The sequence below is a fragment of the Saccopteryx leptura genome, chromosome 6 (genome assembly GCF_036850995.1).
Source record: "Saccopteryx leptura isolate mSacLep1 chromosome 6, mSacLep1_pri_phased_curated, whole genome shotgun sequence".
NCBI lineage: Eukaryota > Metazoa > Chordata > Mammalia > Chiroptera > Emballonuridae > Saccopteryx > Saccopteryx leptura.
In genome coordinates this window covers 79,541,206-79,553,497 of record NC_089508.1, presented here as the reverse complement: position 1 = coordinate 79,553,497, position 12,292 = coordinate 79,541,206, and the positions used below count along the sequence as shown (strand labels likewise).

At 42.4% G+C, this 12,292-nt stretch overlaps 1 protein-coding gene across 6 annotated transcripts in view; it reads right to left on the bottom strand.

The window, feature by feature from the left end:
* INO80 (INO80 complex ATPase subunit) overlaps positions 1-12,292 on the bottom strand; it is a 174,984-nt gene that overhangs the window by 43,541 nt on the left and 119,151 nt on the right. For all 6 annotated transcript variants that reach the window (XM_066344251.1, XM_066344246.1, XM_066344245.1 and 3 more), the window contains one exon: positions 6,529-6,669. In XM_066344251.1, the coding sequence (XP_066200348.1) occupies positions 6,529-6,669 (141 nt within the window). The remainder of the gene's footprint in view (positions 1-6,528; positions 6,670-12,292) is intronic.

Here is a 12,292-nt window from a genome sequence, read left to right as displayed (position 1 = left end):
CCACTAAGGTTTTTTAAAAATAATTTAGTGAGCCTTCCTAGGTAAAAGGCCAACCTCTTATAACATGAACCTACAACAAAACTAAGGCTCCAAAGAGTTGCTGGAGTTTGGAAATAAACTAGGATACCAGGTTAGGAATAATTCTCTCTCTCTCTCTCTCTCACACAGACACACAGACACACTCACACACACACATTGCCTTGCACCTCCGTTCACTGCTGGATGTTGCTTTTGGCAAAGTTCTATTTGCCATACATAAGATTGTGAGGTCAGAAAGGGAGCTGGAGCTAGGAAGCCATCATTAAAGTACAGAGTTCTGCTTTGTACACTTGAAACTATTTTTAATGATTCTAGGGCAAAGATCCCATGTTTATCAACACTTCTTTCTCCTCTTCCTTGACCTAGCTGCTGATTGGCAAACCTTTTGGAAAATAAAAGAATCTTTCTTTCAGGGCATAAACTGAGAATGGGGAAAACAACTGCGAGAAGTAGCAGATTCATTTCTTTTTTTCTATAACTTTAAAAAAATTGATTTTAGAGAGAAAAAAGAATGACAGAGTAATATCAATTTGTTTTCCCACTTATTTATGCATTCAGTGGTTGATTCTTATATGTGCACTGACTGGTGACTGAACCCACAACCTTGGTGTTTTGAGATGACACTCTAACCAACTGAGCTACCTAGGCCAGGGCAGATTCATTCCTTGGCTAGGGTAGACACTATGCACAAATTCTTATCTCATTACTAGGTGCAACAACACTCAAATGCTCTCTCTTCCAATAGAACAGAAGGTTCCTGTCAACACAAAAACATAGGCTTTATTCTTCTTCATTTATCTCTGGATGTATTCCCATCTTAATAAGCAGCTGTGTATTCAGATGGGAGAAGCCAAAAGATCTAGATTTTTAACAAGCATCCCAGCATCTTACACTGAACCTTGAAAAAAAATGCTATGGCACACATAAACAGTCAGTTAGCTTACTATGGAGCTGCAGGTGCCTCTGCTGGGGACTAGAAGATACCAAAACCAGAGAAAGAGCATTATTTATCAATAACCAGAGAATATGCTACTCTTGTCTTACAGATGAAGCTGACCTGAGTTTGCTAGGGTGCAGTGCCATCTATGGTCCAGAAGCCAAACTACAGAGGGTCACAGCAAGCTGGGTCCCTAGAGGTCTAAAACCCAGTCACACAGAAATTGGTTTAAACAGACAGTACTAGGAGGTATTGGTAATAACATATCACCTCTACCCTCTACCCTCTCCAAAAGGAGTTTGTTCTCTTTTCCAAGTTTTCATTTTTTCCCACGACAAAGGCAAAGAAATTAAAATACAAAGTAGGCGGATAAAAATTGGGTCTCTCTCTGCTATGGTTTGTCCTGGCAGTGGCCCAGCAGATACTGAATCAGAGCAGACATCTACCATCTAGGGCAGGGGTCCCCAAACTTTTTACACAGGGGGCCAGTTCACTGTCCCTCAGACCGTTGGGGGGCCGGACTATAAAAAAAGCTATGAACAAATCCCTATGCACACTGCACATATCTTATTTTAAAGTAAAAAAACAAAACGGGAACAAATACAATATTTAAAATAAAGAACAAGTAAATTTAAATCAACAAACTGACCAGTATTTCAATGGGAACTATGTTCCTCTTGCTGATCACCAATGAAAGAGGTGCCCCTTCCGGAAGTGCGGTGGGGGACAGATAAACGGCCTTAGGGGGCCGCATGCGGCCTGCGGGCCATAGTTTGGGGACCCCTGATCTAGGGTATGAGTTCCAGAACCTTACAATCAACAGTTGCTAATTCCATAAAAATGGTTAGAGAAGCAGTGATCTGGACTACAGAAGTATGTATCTCAAATAGTATGCACACTCTTGGATGAGTAAAGTTTAGGTCTATGAGAGAGTCATACTAGCCAATTTTATACTCAAGGATAACAGCTTTTGGTTTTTTTGTTTGTTTCTTTGCTTACTTTGTAGAGCAGAACTTACATTGGAATTATACAGTATAAAAACTGGGCCCACAGCCTGACCTGTGGTGGTGCAGTGGATAAAGCGTCGACCTGGAAATGCTGAGGTAGCCGGTTCAAAACCCTGGGCTTGCCTGGTCAAGGCACATATGGGAGTTGATGCTTCCAGCTCCTCCCCACCTTCTCTCTCTGTCTCTCTCTCCTCTCTCTCTCCCTTTCTCTCTCCTCTCTAAAATGAATAAAAAAAAAAACAACAACAACAAAAAAAACTGGGCCCACAGTTAAGATGAAAAATCAAAACCAGAAATTCAGCCTGAAGGAAGAGGGTAAAGAGTGGCAAGGCTATTTTAATAGTTTAAATATAGGCCCTGGCCAGCCCTGGCCGGTTGGCTCAGTGGTAGAGCGTTGGCCTGGAGTGCAGAAGTCCCGGGTTCAATTCCCGGCCAGGGCACACAGGAGAGGCGCCCATCTGCTTCTCTACCCCTCCCCCTCTCCTTCCTCTCTCTGTCTCTCTCTTCCCCTCCCGCAGCCGAGGCTCCATTGGAGCAAAGATGGCCCAGGCGCTGGGGATGGCTCTTTGGCCTCTGCCCCAGGTGCTAGAGTGGCTCTGGTCGCAACAGAGCGATGCCCCGGAGGGGCAGAGCATCGCCCCCTGGTGGGTGTGCCGGGTGGATCCCGGTCGGGCGCATGTGGGAGTCTGTCTGACTGTCTCTCCCCGTTTCCATCTTCAGGAAAATAAATAAATAAATAAATAAAGAAATAAATAAATGCATGCATGCATGCCCTGGCCAGTTGGTTCAGTGGTTGAGTGTTGGCCCAGTGTGTGATGCCCTGGGTTCAATTCCCAGTCGGCACACAGGAGAAGCAACCATCTGCTTCTTCCTTCTCCCCCTCTTGCTTTTCTCTCTCTTTTCCTCCTGCAGCCATGGCTTGATAGGTTTGAGTGCATCGGCCCAGAGCACTGAGGATGGCTCCGTGGAACCTCTGCCTCAGGCATTAAAAATAGCTCAGTTGCAAGCATGGCCCCAGACGGGCAGAGCATCAGGCCCAGATGGGGGTTGCTAGGTGGATCCCAGTCGGGTCACAAGCGGGAGTCTGTCTCTATCTCCCCTTCTCTCACTTGGAAAAGAAGAAAAAAAAAGTTTAAAAACCAACCAACTTGGCCTTGGCTGGTGGTTCAGTAGACCAAACGGTCTAGTATATGGACATCTGGGTTTGATTCCCAGTCAGGGCACACACACGAGGTAACCATGTGCTTCTCTTCTCCTCCTCCTCTCCTTTTTCCCCTCCTGTAACCAGTGGGCTTGATTGGTTCAGGTGTGGTCCCTGGCACTGAGGATGGCTCAGTTGGTCTGAGCATCAGCCTCAAGCACTAAAACTACTTTGGTTGATTCAAGCATTGGCCCCAGATGGGTTTTCTGGATGGATCCTGGTTGGGGTGCATGTGGGAGTCTGTCTCACTATCTCCCCTCCTCTCACTTCAAAAAAACAAAAACAAAAAACCCAACATTTTCCAGTTATAAATTTCCACCTATTTTCCAATTTTCATTTTGCTGATATCTTTCCAAGTCCAGGATTGAAACTGGGAGGTTTGCAAGGCATAGTTCTTAGTGAAATGTTTTTTTAATGTTTTGATAAGCTTCTTTGGCAGGAGCCCTGGATCAAGATATATGCAGAATCATAGAATGTCATGTTGTAAATACGTAAGCAGCAAATGCAGGAGGTCCAAAAGGGGGGCAAATAAGTCCATTTCTACTTAAACCCTGCTTTCCAAGTCAGCTCTATCCAAGACAGCCTCCAGCCAAGTGGCCTTCCTGAACCAGGAGATGAAGAACAACCAGTCTCCCCCTCCCCTCAAATGGAAATGCAGTACCTTCAGTGCCACGTAAGCTAATCTCTGTCTCTTGCTTCATTAACTTCCTAAGCTATATTTTCAGGGGCTGCTTCCTCTAGCATAAATCAGCGCGTCCTTCCTGAGGACATGTATATTCCTGCTCTAGCTCTAGGAAGCGTGACTGCTCCAAGCGCTACAGTATTTTCTGTAAGATGAATTCCCAGGGTCTTAGTTTAAGACCACTGCAGAATTATTTTCTTGGCTAATGAGAAAACAGCTCCTATAATTCCTTCCTTAATGGCACAGTTCTTCCTAAAGTTTTTATAGCATGTGCCAAGAAAATTACTTTGTCTTAACTCAAGACAAAGGTTGAGGCTTCAAAGGAAATCAAGTTTCTGTGCATCACAGATGGGTGAGAAATCTTATAATTAAGGTATCTCATGAAATGTTGCCTTACTTACAACCAAGCCCTAATCTGAAAGGTAAGAATTTGTGTATGTACGTACAAATTATCCAGACATGTTTAAAACTTTTTCCTGTCCTCATAACCATGGGGTAATCACTCCCATTTTCTAGTTTAGCACATGCTATGTGAAGAAACCCTACAAATAAATATGGGAGGAGGGGATGAGTAGGATGTTAAAAAGGAGTCCTTCAGTCAAATGATAAAAGCTTTCTCCTATTTGCTGACTGACACATCTTTATACACTAGTATAGTCTTCTTCAAGCTACTGTGTATTGTTCTTTAGGGAAATAGCAGCATTGCGCATCTAGCTCTTCAGAAAACAACACTCTAAAGTACAGTAAGAGAGCGTGTGTGTGAATATGTTTGGGAGTGGGGCTGTTCTTCAGAGTGGTTGGTTATAAGGCTTGAAATGGACAAGGAATTTTTATGTCCATAAATACAATTACAATTTAAGGCAGTTCACTTTTTATTAGCTCTATAAAGCACTGGGAATATGAGAAGTACAAATGTTTTGACATACTGCTCTCAAACATCTAGACTTCCTCTTATCAGCCTCTTGGTACACACATCATTTTAGGAGAATGAGAAGTAAACAAACCACACAACCATGAAGCCTGAAGGCTAATTTCTATGGAAGCACTTGGCTTCAGACGTTTCCCAGAAAAAGTGCCTTTTTCTGCATCAACTTAAACTTCAAAGACCAAGTATGCTTTGAAGAGTTGGATACATACAAAATCTAAATTCTTTCTGAATAGTCAATATAAATCAAATGAAGATGACAGTGGCAAGGACATCAAATTCATGTAACAAAGGCCCAGCAGAAAGGACTTAATGGGACTCAATACTATCATCTTTCTTTAGACCCTCTGCCAGATTCTTATCTTTGATAATAAAGTAAGGATGTAAGCTGATGTAAATAATGGTAGAAAGTTATCATAAAGGAGGATTCAAAAGGCTCTACTTTCTTTGTATAGTACTATGACAACAGTAAACTTGCTGGGATGAGTGGAGGAAACAAAACAACACAGAAAGGTCAGAAATGTCAGCCTCTTAGTCTGGTGTTTTTTCACCTTCCTGGCTAACTGAAAGTTGCCCCTTAAAGCAAAAGGAAACAAGATGAAAAGACAGATACTTGATTTTTGCTCAACCCAGAGTCTGGCCACATCTCTATTCTGCCTCCCTTCCCTTCATGTACTTCTTTGAGGTTGCAAGAGAGCTTCTGACTAGCACTGATCAGTAAGGACTAGAAAGAAGAAGATGTAAGCAAATGACTGCAGTGTGCCAAGGGCAGCCTTTACAGCAATACTGTCAACAATCACCACAGTGCCCTCTTTTGATAAACAGGGTATAGGAAGAATCCAACAGCTGCTCAAAGCTGAAACCGCAATAGAAATTACCCTCAGCCTATAAATAAGGCGAGACTGCTAAATGGCAAATCCTGCGCAACAGTAACTTTTCAGAGGGAACATACTAGTGAACCACAGTTCAGGCAGGACTACTGAAGAAACTGAGAAAACACCAGACTAAGAAGTTTCTTGATGCCAGTGTGTTGTTTCCTTTTGTTATTTGGAGACTATACTGAGGTGATAAGGCCAGATCAAATCTCCCTACCAGCCTGACCTGTGGTGTGATACAGTGGATAAAGCACTGACTTGGAATGCTGAGGTTGCCAGTTCAAATCCCTGGGCTTGCCCGGTCAAGGCACAGACAGGAAGCAATGACTACGAGTAAATGCTTCTTGATTCTCCCCACCTCTTTCTCACTCTCCCTCCCTCTCTCTCTCCTCTCTCTCCAAAAATCAATAAATAAAACGTAAAAAAAAAAATTTTTTCCTGCCAATCTGGTCCCCTCCTCTGAGAAAGCCTCAAAAACCTCAATGCAGGTGACAAATGGCTCCCTTTCCTTCTTGACATTCCACTGTCCCTGACCCTGCTGTCGTGTGATAATCTACCTGACTGAGGCTTGATTAGACACCCTGACTAAATGAGAGGAACTACAGAGGAGAAAGCAGGTCAGGGTAGAAAAACCACTCCTCCCTACTGTACAACGATACTTAAACCAACCCAGTTCAAAGTGAGAAGTGCTATCTGGGGAAGCCAGGACTGTGGCATGGCTGTCCTTTCTAAATACTAAAGATTTATATGTTTCTCAAGGACCAAACATGCTAAAACAGTTGTTTAAGAAATGAATCCCTTGAAAACTGGTTTATTTCTTCAAATAACATCTGTTTTGTCTCCTCCCTCCTGTGGCACTTACTCGTGGACAGGCCACACATAAAAAAGATGGCAGATCAGTGAGCAGGCAGCAACGAAGTGAGGAGGTAGCTGATCTCCGCTGATGGATGACCTGGTCTGAGTAGCCACTCACTGCTTCACAGTGGCTGCTGAAAACCAGAGACTATAAAACAAAAAGTCAAATTAGTGCCATTGATAATTATACTTAATGTAATCAAAATGGGGAAAATGTCACATAGTAAACATCCTACTTAAAAATATTCTTACAAAAACAACAACAACAACAAAACCCAAACAATTCTTCCTAGTGAATATTATTCCTTTTTTGGGTGAATATTATTAATTCTAATAAAACGATTTAGAACCAAATGTATAATATAGACAAAGTTCATGCTGGTCTTTGAAACCACATTTCAAAATGTGGTTTTATTAATAGACCCTAAGGAAGTATCATTTCTAATTCTACCTTTTTCTGGAAGAGACACTGTTAAATAAATGGTAATAGCAAAACCTTTATTAGACAAAACACTACGTATGTATGTAGGGGGAAGTTTGGTTCATTTTTATACCATGGATGCAAATTCATATCTTGAGTTAAAAAATAAAGAGGACTAACAATATTTCCTTCTAAATTTTTCTTTGAGGGAAATCTGTTTAGCATCACGTGTGTAGACTAACATAATGCAGTGTAGTTCTAGCAAGGTTAGCTACTTTATTTATTGGGTGACATCAGTACAAGTGGCCAGAAAGAGGAAACAATATCTCCTTAGTTCCTCTATCTGACCACCACTTTAACGATAAATTCTTCATTTACATTACTGTATCAAAAATACATTTTCATAGACTTCATAGCTCATGTTAAAACTTCATTTACAGCCATTCCTATGAAAGATTTAAAGTATGGAATATTCACATACAAAGAATTTGTCAGTGTTATATAGTGCTCTACATTGCAGGGGAAGTTCTTCCTTCAGTGTTAGATGTTATATTGTTGGATCTTCATTCTTGATAACTTTACTTGTGTTTTACTGGTTTCTTAAATAAGGCAGATTGATAACTTAAACAACCATATAGATGACATTAATATACAATGTAGTCAAATTTATGCACTGTTGTAGTCAAGATGAACAGTAACCCACATCCTTTGCTAAAGAACAATAGTTACAATCCAGTACCAAATCTCTTCAAAGCTTCTCTCTTCGGTACATATCTTCTCCTAAAGTAAGTGAGTTCTTCAGGATCATAGTTCGAGAAAAGTCACCTCAAATTGTGTATCCTAATCTGCTTCCATGGAACAGTCAGCATCTTCTAAACACTGGTCATGAAGAAAATGGAAAGGCTTTAACTGTTTCCAGTAGAGTTGGGCTGTCTCCAGTGGTTTCTAATCAAACCAGAGGCAAGTCTTCACACTTTAGTACAATGGTGGGTCCATGTAGCTTTGATGTGTTTGACTTTTGTCTATAGATGTTGAAGTTCTTGTTATTACCCATGAAAGAGTTTTAAGCTTCTGATAGTTTTTCAACATTATCTGTGTATTCATCTTTATGTTGGCTAGCATCTACACTGAAGTCCACCCATCTTTCTACATGTTTATGTCCATTATCGCCTGAATGTCTAGTGTGAGGATAATTATGAAGATTATTAGACTGAGTGTCATCTAATTCTTCGAATACTGAATAGCAAGGAATATTACATAAAACCTTATTAATTATGTACAGATAAAAGTAAAAAAATGTAGCCAACTTTCATTTTCTGAAAGTGCATTTCTGATTAGCAGCAGCAGCTCCTCTTGCCCCTCCTAGAGGGGGAGAGAAGAGATGACAAAAGTCTAGCAACCCCTGCTCGTGTCATCCAACTCCAGTCCTAGTAGCACAGGGCTGCTAGTTGGCATGTCCACTGCCACCCAGCTGGCTGAGGTAGCAGCAGTAGCTGACCTAAGGACTTCTGAATTCTTTACTAATTTCCAAAGAAAAATAACTAAACAAGGACTCTGCCAGGGATCTCTTAAAGTTACCCTCACATTAAGCATTCTCAAAAGGCAAAAACCAATAGAAACCTGTTTTTTACTTTACTCATATAGTATAAAATAAAGGTAAAGGATGAAAGAACAAATATTTCCTTTAATTAATTTTCTCAACAAACAGTTATTAATAAAAAGGGATACAATTTTCACTGTAGGAAGTTCTTTTAACACAGTATGTCATTGGGGATACCTTTCTGGAGAAAGTCCAACAGCTCTATTTCCAGAGGTGGTCATTCCTAAATTAGGACATGTTCACTTGTCTCATACGAGCTAGGTTAAGACAGTGGTCTCACTGGAAGTCACTAAGTCAGGGTGATTCATACCCTTCTAGTCCAGATTTAAAAACAAAATAATTCAGGCCTGCCTTCCTTAGGGCATGCTCACTCGAATCTCCTTTTCAAGTGAATTTTCTTTCTCCTAAACTCTAAAGGTCCCCACAAAACTTGCAACCAGGAGTACTGGGCAGCGGCAGCTCATCTCAATCTAACCCCCTGAACCTGTGTCTAAGGCCCATTTTCCTATGACTTTCCAGTGACTGACAGCACCCGTTTCGGCTCACTTCTTTTCCCCACCGTTTCCAGGGAGCCAAAGCAGCCCCGCGGAGGCTCTTCTGCTGCTTCTTCTTTCCAAGGCCCTTCCTTGCTTTACTGTTTCCAGTTTTAACAAACATACCCTCAAAAAACATAAAATAAAATAATAATTCACTAGCTAAAAACATTCAACATTCATAGCCTTAGCTTTAGAGAAACCCAACAACCCCCAGCGTATTTTACTCAACATATACTTTTCTAGATTATTTTCTTTTAACATTGGTTCCATCAAACCTTTCTTTATATATATATATATATATATATATATTTTTTTTTTTTTTGTATTTTTCTGAAGCTGGAAACGGGGAGAGACAGTCAGACAGACTCCCGTATGCGCCCGACCAGGATCCACCCGGCACGCCCACCAGGGGCGAAGCTCTGCCCACCAGGGGGCGATGCTCTGCCCCTCCGGAGCGTCACTCTGCCGCGACCAGAGCCACTCTAACGCCTGGGGCAGAGGCCAAGGAGCCATCCCCAGCGCCCGGGCCATCTTTGCTCCAATGGAGCCTTCGCTGCGGGAGGGGAAGAGAGAGACAGAGAGGAAGGGGGGGGGTGGAGAAGCAAATGGGCGCTTCTCCTATGTGCCCTGGCCGGGAATCAAACCCGGGTCCCCCGCACGCCAGGCCGATGCTCTACCGCTGAGCCAACCAGCCAGGGCCCATCAAACCTTTCTTAGTATAGTTAATCCTTGGTTCTACACTACCCACCTTCCCTTCACATAAATGACATGAACTGCTAGACAAAGAAAAATCCAACATGTCACAAAGAACATAAAGGACACTGTAAACACCATTATGTAGGGTGCTTAAGGGGACAAGACAGAAAAAAAGATTCATTACTACCCTGGTCAGTTGGCTCAGTAGTATAGCGTCGGCCCAGCATGTGGAAATCCTGGGTTTGATTCCCGGTCAGGGCACACAAGAGAGGCACCCATCTGCTTCTCTACCCTTCCCCCTCTCCTTCTTCTCTGTCTCTCTCTTCCCTTCCTGCAGCCAAAGCTCCAATGAAGCAAAGTTGGCCCGGGCGCTTAGGACAGCTCTATGGCCTCCACCTCAGGCGCTAGAATGGCTCCAGCTGCAACAGAGCAATGCCCCAGATGGGCAGAGCATCACCCCCTGGTGGGCATGCCAGGTAGTTCCCCGTTGAACACATGTGGGGGAGTCTGTCTGTCTGCCTCCCCGCTTCTAACTTCGAAAAAAATACCAAAAATAAAAATAAAAAAAGTAATTAAAAAAAACCTGATTCATTTCATTACTTCTTTAATCTGTTTTGTCCTAAAACTAATTAGGAAAAAAGAAACAATGTCACACTATAAGAGATGTGACTTGGTTAAAATGTGGTCACAGGTGTTGCTATTTATTGTCCCTTCCTTATGTTCTTGAACGTCTTGGTATACTGTACACACCAGTAGCAGTATGCATCTTGCTGTCAGCACCACCATACGTACATGGCAGTGAAGTCAGGCTTTTGTAGGATCTTTGGCCTCATGTAAAAGCCTTAAGTGAAAATAAGTAGGACAGAATGATAGGCCCACAGCAGTGCAATTCTTGCCAGATTACAGCATAAAAAACAGATACAGATCTGTTTCCTCATCAGATACAGACTTACCCATTTAAGAACGGTCCACACTTTGCTCTCCATGTCTTGTTTAAAATCAAAAAGAATACTATGTTAACATTAGGTCTTCGCTATTTAGAAATAGATTATTTTTCTTCTTAAATGACACATCAAATTTTGATGTAGAGAAAAGGTCTCACTTTAAATGAAAGCGCGTAATGTCATAATGTTTATAGATCAACTGCTAGACTATATCAATTTTTATTTTCACAGATATTCTAAGTGACCAAACAAAGCAGGGAAAATAAGAAAAACCCTGAACACAATGGGTTCCCAGAGCTTTCTACAAAGGGTGTTGGGAGGTCTCATGATCTAAGGAAATGATGACAGATAGACACTGTAGTTGCAAATTAACATTTAGCAAAAGTTTCTGAAAACTTCCTGTTTGGAGGATTCTTTATCACTAGTCAGTCAAAGCTCTGTAAGCATTTAATAGAGAACAGTGTTAAGAACTTAAACACATTCCACTTTTTCAAAAAAGTTATTTTTAGATCCTTTTGTGTATTTTAAATAGCAAAATCTGAAATGCTCCCAATTTCATGAGCAAGTTGGCTTACTAGAGTTGTAGAGTATATAAGCTTCCAACACATATGACACCTAAGTAGGCCATTACCATGACAGACCCTTACTTGAACCCCAACTGGGATCCACCCGGAAACCCTGTCTGGGGCCAATGCTCGTATTGAGATATTTGTAGCACCCAAGGCTCATGCACTCGAACCAACCAAGGCATCCTCACTCAGTTCTGGGGCCATGCTCGAACCAATAGAGCCACTGGCTGTGAGAGGGGAAGAGGGAGAAAATGGGGAGAGGGAGGGGAAGATAAGCAGATGGTCATTTCTCCTGTGTGCCCTGAACAGGAATTGAACCTGGGACGTCCATACACCAGGCTGACGCTCTCTATCCACTGAGCCACTGGCCAGGCCAGGGCCATGACAACAGTTTCATTGGGACTAAGGAGATAGAATCAGTGCTGGTATCTGTTTGTTAATTATCATTCTTTTTTATTAATTTTTTCTTCTTTTCCAAGTGAGAGGAGGGGAGATAGTGAGACAGACTCCCACATACACCCTGACAGGATCAACCTGGCAACCCCTGTCTGGGGCTGATGCTCTGCCCATCTATGATCATGCTAACAACCACGCTATTTTCAGCACCTGAAGTGGAGGCTCCAGGGAGCCATCCTTAGTGCCCCAGGCTGATGCACTCAAACCAACTGAGCCATGGCTGTGGGAGGAGAAGACAGAGAAAAAGAGAAGAAGGGGAGGGGTGGAGAAGCAGATGGACACTTCTCCTGTGTACCCTGACTGGGAATCAAACCCAGGACATACACATACTGGCTGACACTTTGCCACTGAACCAACTGGCCAGGGCTGTCATTCTTTTTTTTTTTTTAAGTGAAAAGAAGGGGGATAGTGAGACAGATTCCTGCATGTGCCCCGACCAGGATCCACCCAGCAAGCCCTGTCTGGGGCCAATGCTTGAACTAATTGAGCCACTGGCTGTGATAAAGGAAGAGAGAAAGAAGGGGGAGAGAAACAGATGGTCACTTCTCA